At 34.9% G+C, this 20356-nt stretch overlaps 1 protein-coding gene and 1 long non-coding RNA gene across 2 annotated transcripts; both read right to left on the reverse strand.

The window, feature by feature from the left end:
* Nucleotides 1–670: 670 nt before the first annotated feature.
* LOC134386269 (uncharacterized) lies at nucleotides 671–20146 on the reverse strand. The gene is made up of 4 exons (XR_010024456.1): nucleotides 20033–20146; nucleotides 17757–17785; nucleotides 3423–3505; nucleotides 671–1518 (listed from the first exon to the last, which is right to left on the reverse strand). It is a non-coding gene; the product is annotated as an uncharacterized LOC134386269 (long non-coding RNA).
* Nucleotides 18251–20036, reverse strand: TRAM1L1 (translocation associated membrane protein 1 like 1). Its single transcript, XM_063108400.1, has one exon. The coding sequence runs from the start codon at nucleotides 20007–20009 to the stop codon at nucleotides 18894–18896; it is 1116 nt and encodes a 371-aa protein (XP_062964470.1). The 5' UTR covers nucleotides 20010–20036; the 3' UTR covers nucleotides 18251–18893.
* Nucleotides 20147–20356: the final 210 nt, after the last annotated feature.

Genomic DNA, 20356 nt, shown 5'->3' on the forward strand with positions numbered 1-20356 from the left:
CCATCATTATTGTAGATTTTGCTTTGATCCCTCAGTCTGAATAATATTTGTACCTGTGACAATATTCTCAGAAGGCTATTTAATTTCTTACAAAATCCTCATCTGGCTAAGAATTTACTTAAATCTATACTATCTTTCCAGATTATAGACTTTTTTTTATGTCTTTCATTGTAAAATCATTTTCTCAGAGATTCATACCACGCAGAAATGTTTTCACTATCACCTTCTGTGGCAGAGAATGTGTTTATTAACATTTATACTTCTTCTCTTCTTTCTGCACACACAAGTAACATATTTCCCAGCCCTCTTGTAATCGTGTGGGACCATGTGAGTTCCAGCCAATGGGCAGTAAGTGAACCTGAACTGTACCACTTCCAGGGCTGGTCTCCAAAATATATCACGTGATCTTTCTTGCTCTGTCTTTCCTCATCTCCCAGCCAAATGCAGCAAATCCTGACAACAACCCAAGGGAATATAAGGATTCTGATACCTGCATTAATTCAAATCTCACCTGCCACATACTTATTTGAACTATGCTGTAAATGAAAAAGAGAGCAGTTTAGTGAATGGGATTTGGGTATTTTGAGAATAGCAGTTGTTACTTGCCTCAATTAACACATTTTCCAAATACCAGGTCTTGCATTCCAAAGAGAATGTGACAACCAGTTCATTTTATTTCTCTCCATTTGCACAATTTCCATTATTTTCCGTAACTTTATTGCACTCAGAATTTCTTAATATATCATGACAATTATTTCATATCATTTTTCTTCAGTAAACTACTTCTCAGGCCAGGAGCAGGATTAATAATCCAGTAAACTGAACTACATCCTAAATCCCCTTCTCTGATAAAAACTTATATCTTTAAATCCCTTATTATATATATATAGTTTTTCATATCATGCTTCTTGTATTTACTTTCCTAAAGAAATTCATCATAATGTTTGTTACCTTTTTGTTATTCTTATCTTCAAATCCCCTGTTCTCTTGCTTTCCTTCTGGCTCCATCTAAACATACTCACAACCTGAATCTATCTAATCACAAACATTTTCCATCTTCTGGGCTGCTGAGCTTTCCTGGAGAAAAAAAAAAAAATCACATAGTTCTGCCAGGTGAGGCAGATTTATAGTTTCCATTTTCAGCTGGGCCCTCAAAACTACCTGTCAATCTTTTTCTTCAAATGACTTTTGCTTTGATAGCCCTGACCTATATAATGGTGTGAGCACAACTCTCTCTTCTGCAGCATCTTGTACTGTACTTATTCTGGGCATCTCAGAAGAGACTTTTGCACACACACATTTGTGAATTTATGCACTGCAGTCCCCACACTGTGTTATCCTACTCTCCCTCCTCTTCTTCAGCTTCCACTTGCCCACACATGCTTTGCACACTGTTGCTTGGAAAGCCTCGCCACTGCCGATCACCATCCTGAAATGCCAGTTTCGCCACCAGGAAAGCTGTTGTGCAGGGTTGTGAGTACCTCTCCTCCTGGTAGAGTCAGAACGATGCAGATTTCACTATCAAGGGAGAAAAAAGGGTTTTTCTCTCAACCTATTGTCATGTGTGGTCACCTGAACACGAAAATAGCTGGGCTCATGGACACAGACTTTGCAAAGTTTCCTCTGAGATCCCGAGAACTTGTGGCCCTCACCCCTTAATCATAGGTGCTCGAGTTTCTTTGTTGATGCCACAAAGGAAATAGATACATCACCATCTTCTCTATACTCTCTCTTTTACCCTCCATGTCTTTTTCCAAAATACCTTCTCAACTACAAGTTTTCAAACATAAAATTGTGGGACAAGCTGACATAGTGTGTGAAGATTTGGAAGGAGGTTTTCTAATCTACTTATGGAGTTGTGAACCAAATATTCTTTGTTATCCTTATCTGTGTCCTCTCTCTTTATAGTCTTCTTGATTGGTTTATGAATTATGGCCATTCTATTCCAAGCCTTATTATGTTTAGTGTACACTCTGTAAAGGGAAAAACAATGTCTCCATTTATCCATTGAGAAACATTTATTCATTCATTGAACAATTTCCTAGGGACTATAGTAATGTAGACGCAAATACTTTTAATTTTATTTTCCCTCTCCAGGACATACATGGTGTATATGTGCAACAGTTCAGTAAAGCAGTAAGTACAATAAATTGTTAAAATAGCTATGATAAAGTTCGGCATAATATAAAGTGGGGTCACAGAGGGGGGAGAAGTAATTCAATTTGAGATGGAAAAGTTTCTTAGAGAAAATTATATATGAGAAGTTTAAATTTGATTATGTAAATAGTGGCTAGCTCTTCTATATAAGATTATTGCAAGCATCGATGTTTATAAAACATGGAATCACTTTGACAAGTTCAGGAAGTAAAATATGATGGCTTGTTTTCCATACAGATGTGTGTATCTGTAATTACACATGTATATGTAATAGGTTAATTAAAGATAGAGTATAGCCTTCTATTAAAGATAGAATATATTTTGTTCTTTTCTTATTCTTTCCCTGCCACAGATTGGTCCTAGCACATTTGTGCAGTTAGTACAATGTGACCATAGTTTTTCTAGTTTACCCAGTATTGCACTCTGTCAACCTCCCTGTTTCTCACCTTGCTTGAAACTAAACTTTATTGTTTTAATTACAAACATATAGAGAGCACCTATGTATATGCAAAATATGGTGCTATACACTGTGGTGGAGAAGACAAAAGATGTTTATGTTGATAGAAAAGTCTTGGACTTTGCCCTTATAGTGGTTTATATTAAAAGAGAAGGGACAAAATATTATCTGAGTATGAAACAGACCTCCCTCATTTACTTTTTCATAAAGGAATCACTAGCATTTTTATTTTTAAAAATGCTTAAGTTTTTATTTTAAAAAGATGTGTTTTAAGTCTATCAAAAGATAATAATCTTTCTCTCCTTGGAGAGAGTAGTTGAAACCAGATATAAGTAAAAATTAATAAAACACATTAGAAAAGCATCGTTTGAGAAGAGAATACAGCCCTAGATTTGTTATTCACAATAAGATATATATGATTCCTGCCATTTAGAGCAATACCACTTCAACTATTCCAAAGTAAAATAAAAAAAAAAAAAAAAAGTTACCAAGAAGGGCTACTAAGGAATAAAATTGAGGTCATTAGGAAGAAGGGTTTTTTTGTTTATTTGGTAGTTGCTTTTTGATTTTTTCGATTGCTGTTTATTTGGATAATATGTTAGCACTTGCTCGGTATCAAAAACAAAGACTGCAAGTACCTAGATGCTATACAGATACTTTATTCCCATAAGAGAGATCTTCAATGATTGCCATTAAGGTCTACATATTACATCTTTTAGTGAGTTTATCTTTCTGGATATTGCCAGGTTAACAGAACCACACTAAGCTCTATGAGACAAAAGAGTTTAACAAGGGAGTTAGGGCTTACACACACGTGGAATGAGCAGAGGCTGTGTAGATCATGATGGCTGTCGCTGGAAGGTCAGGGAAATGGTCATAGAAGACAGCATCCTAGACAACAGAAGAAATGGTTATCCAAAGTTTACTTGGAAAAAGCCACAATTCCCATTTATCTTTTTTTTTTAGTTTTTTTTTTTTTTTTGGTAATGAATATTCATGAGATACAGAGCTGGTTGTCATCTCTTGTGTTCAAGATGAGAAGGCCAGATTCACACTGGCAGCTTGCCCATTACCACAAATTGTGTTTCTACCCTGTGTCCCCTACCCAATTATCCCACACACACCCCCTTCCCCTTTCCCCCCTCCCACTCCACTTTGTATCCTAAGGTATAGTCTCTCCCTCTGCAAGTCCCACGCACCACTGTGGTCTTTCTTTCCTCCTACTTTCTCTCTTAGCTCCCACTTATGAGTGAGTACATGCGGTATTTATCCCTCTATGCTTTGCTTATTTCACTCAACATAAGTTTCTCCAAACTCATCCATGTTGCAAATGGGAGAATTTCATTCTTTTTTATGGCAGAGTAGTATTCCATGGTGCATATATACCACATTTCCTTATCCAATCATCCATCGATGGACATTTAGGTTGGTTCCATGTCTTGGCTATTCTAAACAAAGCTGCGATGAACATGGAAGTACAGGTATCCCTTTGATATGATGATTTCCATTCCTCTGGGTATATACCCAGAAGTGGGATTGCTATACACCTATGCATCTTAACTTGCAACAGAGAAGCTGGAAATGCCAGAGAAATCTGAGTAGCAGGCAGCCATGTTTGGAGACCAGGATCTCATGAGAGCACATGATCTCTACTTCTGCTTGTCTTATCAAGTGTGAAGGCTGCTCATTGGAAATGCTAATCTGGAACCACTTAGGGAATGGGATTCTAAGAGATGAAAAAATTTAGTACCTGGCATAGTAGTAATGCAAACTTTACTGACAATCTGGCACAGGAAGGATTGAGTACTTTATATTTACTACCCTAAGACATTATTACCCAAAGTCTCTTTAAAAATATTTGATTATATGTTAAGTTTAGCATACTATCTTATAAACTGACTAATTTGAAAGCTAAGGAATAATGAAGGATATTATGCTTCCTTCATTGTCTAATACAATCTAATACACTGAAAACAGTATATTGAAATCTGCAGTGTATCTAACAAAAGTTGTTTTCATCAGCTGGTCACATTTAAATAGTGTCAAACATTTTTATTAGGTTGATAATATTTACCACATTATCAATATATGATTCTATCTATCACTAATTATGGTATGTTGAGTGTACTTGTTTTTATGTAAAATCAAAATATGTTGTCATTTCTATTCTCTAAATATTTTTATGAGTAGGTATAGCCCTTGTTTTTGAATAAAAGAAATAACAAATAAGACACAATGCACCAATGCTCTTTTTATATATTTATTGATATATTTGTGATTTATGTATATAGATGTGTATGCATGAGTGACCGCCCCCCCAAACACACAGGTATCATATACTTTCATCCAAGTTGGTAACTAACCATATCAATAGAAATTCTATATTCATAGCAATCCAATTTTCTTATTAAGCATCATCTTCTCATTCTGAGCCAAGTACAATATCTCGAACTAGTGAAATTGATTTATTTTTAGCACTGTCAATATTCCTAGAGGTAGAGCAGTGATGCCTTCTTAAAATAATTCTGCCTTCTGGGCAACAGGCTCTTTTTCAACATTAAATAAGACAAAATCAGTTTTGTAGCACCTTTTTATTGTGTGTAAACTTGCATCAAGATACTTCTTAAATTAAAAGTCAAATCCAGACTGACACTGGAAACACAGTATTGCTTGATATCTGCTCAGAAGCTGTCAACTGCCTCTCCCTGTCAGATTGCCAGCTGCTCCTTCATGACTAGTTTAGGCTAAGGCATTACTGGTAGGAAGAGCTCCATGTACAAAGGTCTCAATACTATATGACATGTGAGGGAGGAGTGGGATGGGAGGAATGTGAGAAGAGCTATCTGTTTTTGAGAAACTGAATTTCATACTCTTAACTATGAAGATTATTTTAGGACATTTTCTTGTAAACAAATCAATAATTCAGAAATTCCATTCAGAGTTAGGTATGAAAAATCAAGTTAAAGTACTAATTTTCATGAAAAATTGAGTCTATGAACCTTAAGCTATAGATTTGAGTAAAGTTTTTATTCTATTATATGCTAGGGAAATATTTTATCCTAGTATTTCTTTGTTTCTAATTTCACTTAGTTTTACTGAATACCCAGGTAGATAAGTGTGTGTGCGTGTGTGCGTGTGTGTGCGTGCGCACGTGTGTGTAGCCAGACACAGAAAACTGTTAAAGACACTTTGGCTCTATTTTCAGTTCTGTAAAACAATAAGAAATAAAATAATAAATTCATGTTATGAGGTCATTTCTTGAGAAATTATATACTCAGCGTCTCAGTAAATTGAGACAGTTACCCAAAAAGTTTGAAGCCCCTCCCCCACTTCTAATCAAAACAAAACTAAACTCAAATGGGGGTACAATATTGCATTATTCCCCATAAGGAAGCCCAAGGGCATAGATACTCCTTCCCTTATCTCTTCAGAATCTGGGACACAAAGGGACACCCCTACCCTGACCTCTGATGTTAAACAGGTAGCATAAAGGTAAAAATGGGATCATATAACCAATTCACGGAGGCAGATGCAGAGGAAGTGTCGAGGGCATCTGGTGGAGGCTGCTCCTGTGTGCAGCAGCAAGAAATGTGCCCTGCAGTGCCAGCTGTGTCCACTGTGGCAGGGTAACCTGACTGCTCCTTGTATCATATTCTTGGTTGCAGGTCTTAAAGTCAAGAATTCCTATTTACTTCCTAATTGTCCTTCTTCCCTCTCAACATTGTGAGATGATCAGTATAGATTGTATCAAAAATTTTCATTCTACTTAAATTAGATATTCTTTCTGTCATTTGCAATTGGAGAACCTTGACTCAAAGATAAATTGTAAGCTATATTCCTGGATGCATGACAATTTAAAATTGCTGTATATTTCTGGTAAATTGAAACTTTAATCATGAAATTTTCATATATATATAGACAGTAATACTTTCTACTTTAAAGTCTCTTTTTCCTTATACTGATATAGTCACAGTTTTATACTGATATAGTATATAGACAGTTTCTATTGAATTGAATATACATATATTTTTTTCCTGGATTACAACATTTTGATTCTTATATTTTACATGTGTTTCCTGAAAACAGTATAAATTTGGATATATTTTTCAGCCTAATAGCAACCTTTACCTTTTGCGGGAGCATTTAAACCATTTAATCTGATTTCTGTTATATATATTTTGTATATATAGTGCTATCTTATATTTTCTATTGGTATTGTTTTAATTTTATTTTTCTATCTTTTGAATATTTGAGTATTTTTTAAATCCACTTTTATTTTTCCTTCTGAATAAAACACTTGCTTTAGAATTATTTAGCAAAGTTCTGCTGTTGACAAACTCTATGAAAATCTCTTTATATATATCCATCCTTAATATTTCTACAGCCCTGTGTAAGAATACACCTTGAAATGTCCTGCACACATTTCAGAAGTGACTTGAGGCTATTGATATATTTGTGAAAACTGATCATATTATAATTTATATCATTTTATCAATAACATAAATCTAAATCTAATTATTCCAATAAAGTCATTTAAATCTAGTGGGTTATTTTTTCTGATATATTCGAGCTTATAAAATTTCTAACATCTCTATTATATATCTCTTAGTGATAAAACATAGAGATTTCAAAAATAATAGTGAAAATGGAGACTTTAGTAAATCTTAGTTATTTATGAATAATTTTATTTAATAAATCTTTATAAGTGGCTTCATTTTAGTAAAACCTTACATATCAGTCAGGATTTGTTATTTGTTCTTTTCTTTCAATGTCTTTAAACAATATAATAATGAAAAAACCTGAATAACTTCAAGTATTTGGGCTATTCTCATAATCATCAGGAGTTAATTAACTCTATATTTTAGAAACTAAAATACTCTGTAAAATATGTATTTTGCAATACCAACATAAATATAGCAAAACATTTCTTTCTTATGAGTTTTCTAATTTGGTAAAAATATTTCCTAAGCAAAGATGCACAGGAATAACGAAAAAGACAAAGTTTCCTGCCCCTTATGTTTTATTACTTGAAACTAGAACAATTAGTTTAAATTAGTTAGGGTCAGTATTGAAGTTGCTCTTTTATGTAAAACAACTCCCAATACATCTTAACTATTTTTCTTTATAAAATAATTTAGAAGAATATATTATTAGGCAACTACTGTCAATATATATATTTTTTTTAAAGGCACAAGTAATACCATTCCCCAAGCATGCCTATATGCAGAGAGAAGGCAAGTGTTTTTCTTCATAATAACCTTTAAAACAGATGTGAATAAACAGTATTGGCCCAGGAAAGAAAATCAGTCTCTGAGAATTCAAGATACACGAACCGCGCATTTAGAATGTTGCTGAATGCCTCGGAGGTCATCCTGCTAACACCACCGCAGTGCAGAATGAGTTGGCACTTTGCTATAGATTTCCCTAACAGGACCTATTCCTGTTTGACACCTTCATTCAACCCAGCATGGTTTCTTCTCTGCAAGGTCTAAAACTGGGATCAAATATAGTTCTTTAGTGATGTCACATTTCAAAAGGTGACTCAGATGACAAGACTATTGAAAGGCTTAATTATTCACATTATGCAGAAAGATAATGAGTGATATAGTAAAGAGATGTTCCCATCAGGGCACCTTGGATTAATTCAGACAGCTGTGATACAATTTCATACAAAATATGAAATGAATATTTAACAATAAATATTTGACCTGAGAATATTTGTAAATTAAAAATGGAGTCACAGATAACTACTTCATACAATGTATGTTGCCAATTCTCATACATACAAATACATTAAAATTTATGTCTACCTATATTTTGGTAAATTAAATTATTTTGTGTTTTCAAAATGGTTTCCATGTGATATATTATATTGGACTGTATTTATTATGATATATTTAGTGGATTGTTTTCTCTAAGCCTCATCAACCACATCATTCTATTACTGACTTAACTCCAACAGGTGTAACTTCAAGCTTGAGTTATCAACTCTTTTGAGTTTGCCTCCTTTCCAATATCTAGTATCACATGCCTTCCTAAATTGGTCTCAGCTGTTCTTTCCACTGACATTCTCACTTTGCTACAGGTCACCACTTGATGTTCTCCTTAAGTGGGGGCTGTGTCATTTCCACCACTACCCTTCCCTCAGACCATTAGTTTCTGGGGATGGCTAGTGAACTCTGGCTATTCCACTACCCTCAGCACTGCCACTCCTGTCCAGACTGCAGCTGGAGACTCACATTGTGGCAATGCCAAGCACATCAACTTCTTTCTTCTGAGCAACCGGTTAAGGCTCTGTTGAAGTCAGGATATATGCTACTTGCACCAGAGCCACTCACCTCTTTGTTGTCACGGAGGCAAATGCACACTCCACCTCTGTATTTGCCTTTCCAAGGTCACCTGACTTTCTGTTCTTAGGTAGCTTCTGGATGTGGCACTTTGGATGGTTCTCAAACCGTAGATGACACTGGACTGCAAATTGCCATTAGGCATATTATTTATCATCTTTATCATTGTATCTCCACTTTTTTCCACCAGGACTGGAATATACTAAGCATTCAACAAATATCTGAGAAATTGAACTTAATTTATTGCAGATGCTGGGACACACTTTTCTTTTGAAGGTGAATGAATGGCTCTCTCCAAAAAGGACACTGCTTTATAGGGACAACATAGTAGTTTAGGCCTGAAAAGCTTATTAAGACAGTCTTTTTACTTTACATGAAGCTTTATTATCACTAAGGTTGGAACAAGGTCAATTAAAAGCCCTGCCATTTTATTTCGAGTGACTGTTCACCATGACCCCCCATGCACCATGACTGGTTACCTAAGAAATCTTCCCAAAGGTGGACTAAAACCTTCCCTTACCAAGTGTGTTTTTTTTTTTTTTTGTCATCTTTCAGACCCATTTCACCCTCCTTCTGCTGAGCTACACAATTTTATGAGACATGCTGTGTATATTTAAACCTTAGCTATTCATAAATTTTGTGCTGCTTTATTTGAGTATTCTATTACGTACGCGATAGAGGTGTGACTTTCAATCTATTTTTAAATGGGAATCACATTAAAATATTTCCTTTTTGTTAACATACAGTAATATTAAAAGATCAGCCTCCAAAATGTAGTGAAATCAAACATTAGTAGTAGTGTCAATGAATCTCAGAATCATTTTGGAAGTTTACTGTGGGTTAGCATTATTGACATGGATAATTAAATTGATTAAAAACCTCAGCAGGATTTTTTTTTCTTTTTTTTAATTGCTATTAATTCTTTTTAGTCCCCATAGTAATGATAGAGTGGAATGATAGAAACTTCAATTAAAAAGAAAAGCTCAGAGCTACTGTTTTCTCAGAATCTAAAAAAAAACACCCAATGTTGTTGAAATCCATTATGTCACTGAATTTTTTCTAAAAAGTAGGAATAAATGAAAAATTTAGGACCTTTTCTTTATTCAAACATGCTTCAAAAATCTGTTGCATGCAGATGTTCCAAAGGCAGCGAGAAAATGTGTGGATTCAAGATTTATTTTATAGAATTTTTAAAGTGCTTTTCAAATCAGGAATCCACGTCAAATATCCATTTGTTCACTGGTTTTGTGCAATGTGTCCTTGCTCCTGCAGTCGGCATTTCTCTTCTCTGTGTCATCTCATCTCTTCTTCAATATGCAAATATACCAATATTCTCTAATATCTCCCATCCTACAGACAATTACAACAACAACACAACAAACTCTTTTGACTCCACATTCCTTTGTTTATTACAAAAGGGAATGTATTCCTCTTTTCGATTTTTCTGCTCCATTTCACAGAGATATTTGTTAAGAAAATATTCATAATATTACATGACACAGCCTAACCTCCTATTCTCTCCTCAATCCATTCCAGTGGAACGCTCATCCCCATCATGCCTCTGAAGTTGATCTCACAATATCTCCAGTGACCTATCACCAAGTAAAGCCTGTAAAAATTACTAATGTTAAGAAACTTGAACTCTCATTAGTATTATGCAGAATTTATACTTTCATGTTCTTAATATACTTTCCTTTTGCGTTCTGTAACACTGTTTACCCTGGTTTTTGCCTATTTCACCAGCCATCATCCAAGTTTGAGTTCTGTGATGATACATAACTTTGGTCTTTTGTTTTCTTCTCCAACATCAGCTACTAGTGAGTTTCCCAAGTTAGCACTTATTTCACTGCTTGATTTCTATCTGTGGGGAATGCTCCAAGGCTCAACAGTGGGCACTCTTCCCCTGCGTATGTATACCTTCTCATTTGATCACCTTGTTCAATGCCTTGATTTACATATTGTTGATGTAAGTTCCAAATTTATGTCCTCATTTTTGACCACTCCCCTGAGCTCTACAAGCATATTAGAATGTTTAAAAGGCATGTAAGATATGACTGACCAAAACAAAACAGAAAAAAATCATGATTTCCATTACATTACCACCAAAAAAACAATGTCCCTCCTTCAGTCTTTTGCTTCTTTTCAAATAGTATCATTCTCCTCGACCTTCGTTTTACAAATGTGCTCTTAAAGATGCGGAGCAAGTGTGTATCTTGTATTCATGTGCAACATCCAAACTGGCATTCTGACTCACGCAATGAGAATTCCAATAACAGCTTCATATTTAGAAGGCATATTAACTTAATTCTTACCTTAGAAAAAGCATTCAAGTTTTAAAGAGTTTGGCAAAGCACATTGCCATTAGGATACCACACGTGATATGCAGCCATTCCTAAATAAATTTCTAGTGTTAGGCAAAGTCTGGAGACATTTTTAGCCATCACCAATAAGGGAAGGGTGCTACTGGAACCTAGTAGGAGGAGGCCAGGCATGCTACTAAACATCCTACAATGCACAGAACAACCCCTCACAACAAAGAATTACCAGATCCAAAGTTGTCAATAGTACCAGGGTTAAGAAAACTTGGAATAACCGCATTGTTAAAGAAATGAAGTTTTTCTTTGTATAAGTCCTCCAGTTAATAAACAAAATAGAAATATTTAAAGTAAAATATCCTCTTTCTTTGCAGTCTCTAGTAAAAAGTACATTTTAGCATTGATCCTCAATGGCTATTAAAACCACATAAACACGAAAGAGCACGCCGCCATACATACCATATTCTTGCTAATATATTGCATCCATGTCTGATGGAGGAATATAATAAATGGCATCAGCAAGATGCAATTTGCTAAATCATACTTAGAAAACTTCCACTGGACTGGTATTACAGTTTCTTCAACATATAAATTTCAAAGAATCAGTACGACGCAGAGGGGACACATCAACAATTGCAGTAGATTGAATGTATTTGGTATCTAGTTGATACAAATAAGCAGAAATTTATAAAACCATCAGAAATTTGAAATGAAATCAAATATTTGACTATGATATTAAGAAATCATTTAGGTTCTGAGTGTGACAATGACATGGTGCTCATATTTTTAAAAATTATTCTTATCTTTTTAAGATGTAGACTGAAATTGTTACTGAAAAATAATATGATGTTGATAGTTGCTTCAAAATGATCTAGAATGGAGAAAGGATTGTATAGGAATACAGATGAAATGGCTTGGAACTATGAATTCATTATAGCAGTCTCTCTACTTTTGTATGTTTTTGACATTTTGTATAATAAAAGTTTTAAAATGCTTTTTTTGTTTGTTTGTTTGTTTTTTAGTGTCTAATGTTTGGAGCCAGGACTTCATTTCAGTGGTTTAAGAACAAATTATTAAATTTGCATATCTTAATTTTTACCAAGTATGTGTGGACCAATAAATAATGAGTGCTCTGCCCCCAGATCATAAAGCAAATTGTCAGTCAGCACACTTTCATTGAGTGCTTGCACTGCAGTAGACTCGTGCTATATGCCAGTTTTACCTCAGTGATTTTAAAAGGCATGATCTCAGCCCTCAAATGGGCAGAAGAAACAGGCAATAAATCAATAATTAATACTTAAAATAGGGAAAAGGTGATAGGTTTAAAAAGGAAGTCCATACCAGAAAAGATAGCAAAGGAATGCACTTCTAAGTTCGGTTTACTTGTTTTAATAATGAAGTAAGAAGGTATTTCAACTGAGTTCAACAAATTCTGAGAAACTACTAAACAGAGACACTATGAAAGTTAATAAGAATGTAATGATGCAAAATGAATATTACCTGACACCAAAGAGATTATTGCCTAATATCCATAACTACTAAAATGATTGTTGATGCTTTTATTTTCCTACATAAATGCTTAATTTATTTAGTTGAAAGTTTAATTTTGAATATGATGAGAATTTAATTTTTATCCTTAATGTAATTTACCTAGACCAATGGTTTTAAAGAGTCAAGTATAGCACGTATATTCAAATTAATATATATCAAGAGTTTTCACAGGCTGTCATATGCATTTTCTGTAATTTATGTTAAAAAATATTTCATAGTTATTAATTTAATAACTTTAAAATAAGTATTTATTCAGAAGATAATTTCTATACATTTTGATTATAGTCATACATGTGTCTGTAATGTACATTATTTGTTTAGCCTACAAAAATTCATACTTTTGGGAAACAGATTCACAGTAATTGAATTTTCTATTGCCTCCTACCTGAACATGAGGGAAAAACAGTGCCATGCATTTGTATAGTCACTAAAAATATACAGGAGAGAGGAAAACATAGAGCACTGAGGGTTTTTAGAGCAGTCAAAGGACTCTATACACTATACTAGTGGACACATGACATTATACATTTGTCAAAACTCATAGAACACAAACCTCAAGTGAACCCAAATGTAAGTTATGGACTTTAGGTGACAATGATGGGTCAATGTAGGTTTATCCATTGTAACAATTATACCTCTCTGTTGTGGTATGTTGACTGAGGGATAGGCTGTGTATGCATGAGGTTGGGCATATATGGGAACTCTGTACTTTCCACTCAATTTTTCTGTGGCCCTAAAAAATATAATCCATTGAAAATAAATGTATAGCGGAATATTTACAAATGTGTATACATATGTGCATATGTATAAATGTATGCATAAACACAGACACACATATAAATATGTGTTGTGTGTGTTAAATGAGACTGCATATATATATATATATGAAATACTGAAATATATCTACATAAAAATATATTTAAAGGTTTGTATACAAACACATATGTACAAAGAAACTATGACACTGTATATGTATATATTATCAATCCTAATGGCAGCTTTTTAAGATAGATAAATATCTCTGCCACAATAGTGACATGCAATCCAAAACTTTAATGTTTAAGTCTTTTCCAAAGTTCACACAGCTCTAAGGGCCACAGCAGGGGCTTGACCCTGACTTCTTTTGCTAACCATTTTTTATAATCCTATTACTATCTTCCTCTGCTGAATTTATTTCAAAATAGTGAGAAACATCTTTAAAAAAGAAAAGAGTATTAAGGTTTACTTTAAGGTTTACTAATTGTATTTCAATATTTGCACTGACAGCTTTGGCAACTTTGTATTTATTGATTTTGTTTATTTGAAAGCTGAGGCAAGAGGCAAGAGTGTTACGGCACCAAGTATGGCCACTCTTTTACAAAGAATGAAGGAATCAAGAGACTGAGCTGTCAGTGCAATGTTTGGAAGCATTATTCAGAAAATGCAACCTGGGAGACAGGCTGAACTGTCGCAAAGGCTCAGGAGCATCAGCAGGACTTTTAAAGAGAAAAATGTGGGAAACAAAAGAGGAGGTTATTCCCATATCAAGGGGATACTATGTGCAATCTTGCAGACTCTCATGGTCCTTTCTGTAATTCTTCAGGTTGTCCTTGGGACGTCGCTGTTATCTGGCTTCCACAAGCTGGATGCCACCTTGTTCCTGGGCAACTGTGACTTCCAAGGAAGAATGGTTTAGTTCACCAAGTTGCTGATTAGCTCTTATTATCTTGCTCTTCATGAGCACTAAGTCTGGTAGCATTTTCCCATAAGCTATGCCAAGGTTACAAAAAGACTTATGACTAGCATTCTGCTTAAAGCTGTATTCTACAAAATGGCTCTTCTAAGGCTAAGTGTCTATGGCTACATGCTATGGTGGGCTCCTACAAGAGTACAGCTGCTTTTTGGTAATTAAGCAAAAACAGCAGTAAGAGAACGAAATATTATATTTATCTTGGGATGTAAATACTATTCAGTGTGTAATGGCTAAGGAGAAATTCCAGTTGGTCACTAGTAAATATTGTGTGTTTTCTCAAACTTTCCTCAAGCCATGAGATCCTGCATGCCAACAGATTTGATCTGATGAATAGTGCTGGTGGTGCTGAAACTGGACATTTTTTTACTTTTAATTGATGGACTTGTTCTTTGCTTAAAATTGATATTTTTCTTGAATTATTGAGTAGCCACATCCCTTAACAGTGACACTAGTCACTTCTAGGCTAGCTAGAAGTTCTTTAAAATTGATATTTTTCCTGAATTATTGAGTAGCCACATTCCTTAACAGTGACGCTAGTCACTTCTAGGCTGGCTAGAAGTTGTACACATCATTACTCTGAAGTTAATTAAACGATTTTCATTTTTAAATTCAAGTGAACCTTTAATCACATATCATTTCCTCAGCTATGTACTTATTCCCTGAGTGGTCAGTTAATACATCGACATATTTTCTTATATATTAAAATGAAAAAGATTAGTTAACATAATGTTGTAGGACAAAACACAATGTCACCTGCCAGGAAAGAGGAGCATTCAGGTGAATCACCTAAGGAGCAGATTTCTTAATGTTTCACTAATTCCACATTTATTGAATACTTAAAATTGCCAATGATTGTACAGAGCTTAAAAAGGACTTGCTTATAGGGACTTGTATGGCAAAATTTAAACAGACATGATTATATAATCATATGAAAAATTCAATTTAATAATTTTCAAATGTATAATTTTTTTTTCTTTAAAGGATTTATGATATTTTTCTACATAATTGAGGAGAATTGGCATGCAATACTCTGTCCTATTTAGTATGGGTAGTTTCTCACAGGATGTACATTTGATTGAAAGATGGCAGTGAAAAGAAAATTTCCTCTATTTCCAGAGAAAGTCAGGAGGTGGGAGTGTGAATTCTCTGGTTGTCTCATTTGATATTATTAAGAATCAGTTACCTCCATATATTTGCCAACACTCTCTCCTCTCAGCTGGGCAAGTCACCCCTGTCTCCAGATTACAAAGGTCTGCTCTCCCAATTGGAAGGCATTCTCTACCATAATGCAACCACCCAAGTCCTGGCCCATTCCACATGCCACCTTCTCAAGCATGTTTTCCCCCAAGAACTTCAAGAAACTGTTCCAATATGACATTTCCTGTGTAAAGCATTGGAGAATAGTCCTTTGTTACTCTATGTAAATTATTACCATTCAGCCTAGCTGAGTGAGAACTTAAAACTTTACCATCATTTTTCCAAATTAAAAGGATATCAGAATATTTTATGTCTTCAAGAAAGCTTTAAATTATTAATGTGATAGTTCTAATCTTCTTAAATGAATTACAAGTTTATACAGTATTGGCTATGAATGATTCCCCTACAAACAAATACTGATGGAAGATAAACGACATTTTTTAAAAGGTTCTTATTTTCTTATTGAAATGAAATGGAGGGTTATACTACTCAGTAAGAGAATAAGGGGCCTAAAACCTTTTTGTTCCTTACAAAATATGTAGATTGAGTGACATATTCATACTATTTTTTTTAAGGGATAAAGGAAATCTATACATGTAAACTTATTTAAGGAATGAAGTTTGACAAATATGAAAGCCAATAAATCACAGCAGAATTTTTAAATTGTCAGGCATATCTTTAGGACATTTGTAGTTGTGGGTAATTGATCAGTTATTTGAACTTTCACAGGATTAACTAATGCCTGCTTTAATAATACCTTGATTCATAATGGAAATTTATGTTTCCATGTGACCCACTTTGACAAAGACCAAATCATCAAACTGAGATTTATTACAGCATGAGTCTTCTAAGAATGTAATTTTTCTAAGAAGGAGAAAGACTTAATCTGTATGAAGCTGAATTTCATTTGTAATGTTGCTTTCATAGTTTATTGGACATACATTTATTTTCTGACATTTTTTGAACTCATGAATAGTTGAGATGTAACCAGCACCCTTCCTTCTTTTTCTTTCTCAAAACACTAGCTACCTCTTGCGAACTCATATTTTACGTGAAAGGGGCTTTGACTTTTTCCACAGGCAGAGCATATAATCTAACTTAAACTAATCAGTCCAGTAACTCTCGGTGTTCTGGGGTTTTAGGAACCAGGTTATTCCTCTTCCTATTACCTCTATCACAAAGCACTGAAGAAGTGAAACCTAAAACAGCTGTAGTTATTTGCTGCAATGTAGAAAGTCAATCTGAAGGGCCAGAGAAAGAAAATTCCAGGAATATCAATCTGGGTCCTAATCATATTTATTGCCAAGCCCAATATAATTCTTGGCACTGGTAGTCATGTGAGACAATGACTTTCCTGCACTCTTTTTAATTTTGAGTCAGATTTGCACTTATTTGCAAATCATATATTTATCATTTGTTACCAGGAGTGGGGTTACAAGAAATGGGCTAGAATTCTTTAAAAGTGAGGGAAGTGAGAAAAAAATTCTGTCATATGAGAAGCTGAAAATCATTGTTTTAAAGCTACACAACAGTTGGTTAAAATGTGAGTTATTTTACTTTGGACCTCAGAGTGTGTGCTACTAAAATTATAACATTAGGCCACCAAAAAGAAAAAAATAGGATGATAAATTTTATAGTCAAAAAGTAATAAACCTTTCTTTGATACTTACTTCTGAAAGCAGACAGAATAAAAATAGAAAAGAAAGTTTTTCCAAGGGTGGTGGTTCTGTCTGTCTATAGTCTGTGACATAATTTACTAATTTAATTTTAGCAGAACCCCATGAATGGAAAAGTTAAATTACTTACAACAAACCAAATGGGGAGCTATCAAAAACAAAAACATGAGAGACAGAGTACTAGAAAATATAGAGAAATAAGAAATATATGGCTTTACCCTAGCATATTTTTAAAGTATTGTCACCTTAAAAACAAATAAACATTCAACATTATGGAAATAAAACCAAAATGAGGATTGAGAGGAGATAAAAATAAATACTCACCAACTACAGCTCATTGTTTCTACTGGCTTCTGTAAAGATAAAAATTATATACATATATATGTATATAAATAATCTCCAATGTCATATACAGATAGACGTTTCTCAGTTAAATATGGAAGTAAAACAATTATTATAACATTATTTTTTTAAAAGCTTTTTATAATACTATCCACCTAGTTTTCAAATTATTTAAGGTTAGTGCATGAAATGTTTTCCAAATGTAATCAGCTGACATTCATTTTATACATAAAAATCAAGCATTATTTTTCAAAATGGCTTATAGCTGAAACAATATTTTTCTAAGAGGATGTGGTTACTTATGAAACCTCATTAAGAATCTTTTTAATAAACATATCAAAAAAGACAATTTAAGTCTGATTTCCTTTTCACAGTAATATATTTAATTTTATGATTTCTCATTTACAATTGTTTAAAATGGACAAGAATGATTTTACCTCTTCGGTAATACTTTTATATTAATTAAAGATATTTTGATTCAATTTCACTATTTATAGCAATACATCGCCATACATGTTACCCATTACTATTTTGTTCTTTTTAATGGGGATGTAACACTAACAATCACTACCTATAAAGTAAAGCACATTATTATTTTGGTGGTTTTACAGATCTTTCCTCCGTTGTAAGTTCTAAAAAAAAAATTCCAACAATAAGAGAAAACTGATTGCACTTCCACCTTTATAGCATTTCCATTTTACCCTGAAAGAGAACATTAAAAATATGACCTTGCTATAACAGACCATCTTGTTAATATTATAGAAGATGGATGGGAGCAAGAAGTTGTATCACTGATATGTGGAATTTTGTAGTTATGCATACAAATCACTAAGAAAATGTCCAAAGGTACAAAATCAAATCGAAATACAGTGGTGATTCCTTCACTGTTTTGACACTATTTTGACAAGAAGCTTAGTCTTAACTGCAATGATCTTTTTTGTCCAATCATAATAATCATCCTTCCCCAAATGCCTTAAAAAAATACATTAGACAGTACAATAGCAAAAAACAATGAGCAGAAACTATTTTCAACAACAGAAAAATCTCTAGTGCAGAATGATTATCTTATAATAAAGAGCAGATTCCTTTGGAAACATTAGCCAATTAGCTTGTAAATCATTATGCAGATTTTTCTTTCCTCTTTGGAGGAGTATCTACTCTATTTGAAGTTTCCACTCCATTTTCGGTTCCTTTTCTAGAAGACCTGCCTTTAGTCGTGGACCGTTTCTTCTTCACACATGAGATCCGAATATTAGAATCTTCTATCCACCTCTGAAGTCGGACAGTAATTAAGGTCCACGTTACGTAAGCTTGGATGGTGCAACTGGAGGACAGAACAGCAATTTTAGCTGCCAACACATTTACGTTTCCAGTGATGGAATCCGGATTCCGATTCTGCGATCCAGCCAGGTGAAACCCAACAGTGACTACCGAAACAATTAAAGTCACAAGTCTACCCAAAATAAACACTATGGCCCACAGAGAAATCCCTTTCTCGTACTTTTCATCACTAAAATAAAACAGGCCGCACATGTGAGAAAGTAATTCAACAAAATAATGCAGCACCAAAAGAAGAAGTCCCAGATAATTCAAGTACAGAAGATAAGCTCCGGCAATGTGGAACAGGTGAAGGCCAATGTAGACCAGGTGACCGGGGATATCTTGTTTTTTGGTTTTCTGGAAGTAGAGTTCAGGTAAAGCATGAAACCAATAAGCCAACTGTGATATGTAGAAAAACTTCATTTGAAATGTCATCATGTTATGGGAATGAGCCCTCCAGATGAGAGTTGGGTCTGACAGGCAGTTTTCAGAGATCAGAATGAATGTGGCCCAGATACAAGAAACAAGGTAGAATACACCAAACTGACCAGATTCATTAAACTTGTTTTGTTTCGCTTTGGTGAACTGCATTCTCTTGCTAATTTTATCCAACACATATTCCTGAATTGTGGCGTGAATAATTATTGTCACCAGCATGTAGAAGAAAACCGGAGCCAAATCTTTGACACCATAATAATAAAGGGATTTGGTTCCCGTAGCTTGTTCTTCTACTGCAGGGACGATGACACTGTGCTGAAGAGTAAGAAAAATGATAGATACTTCTGATGTTCCCTCGAACATAAGCCCCAGCAGGAAGAACATCCCCACACAGGAGGCGATGTCCGCATGATTCTGCAGGATGAATTCTTGGCTCAGCACTGGGGGGTTCTTGGTGCTCTTCTTACGGAACCCCATAGTGGCGCTTCCCGGATACTCACCGACGAGCCGCAGCTGCCTCCCCCTGGCTGCTCCTCACAGCGCCGCCGCCGCCACCGCCGCAGCTCCGGGGGCTCCACGTCCCATCCCGGAGCCAGTCGCGGGTCGCCGCGGCCGCCCAGAAGAAAATAAATCAAAGGAGAGGGCCGAGCAGGGCTGAGCATGCGCACCAGGGGACGGCGGAGGCAGGGAAGGAAATCGAGCGCCGCGCCCCTACCCGGCGCCAGGCCCGGGGCTGCGAGCGTGGATGTTCCTCGTTGATCGTCGCATCTGCAAATACGCTGCCACGCTCACGACGCTCCTGGATTCTTTTGCCAGTGACACCT

The sequence above is a fragment of the Cynocephalus volans genome, chromosome 9 (genome assembly GCF_027409185.1).
Source record: "Cynocephalus volans isolate mCynVol1 chromosome 9, mCynVol1.pri, whole genome shotgun sequence".
In the NCBI taxonomy this organism is placed as follows: domain Eukaryota; kingdom Metazoa; phylum Chordata; class Mammalia; order Dermoptera; family Cynocephalidae; genus Cynocephalus; species Cynocephalus volans.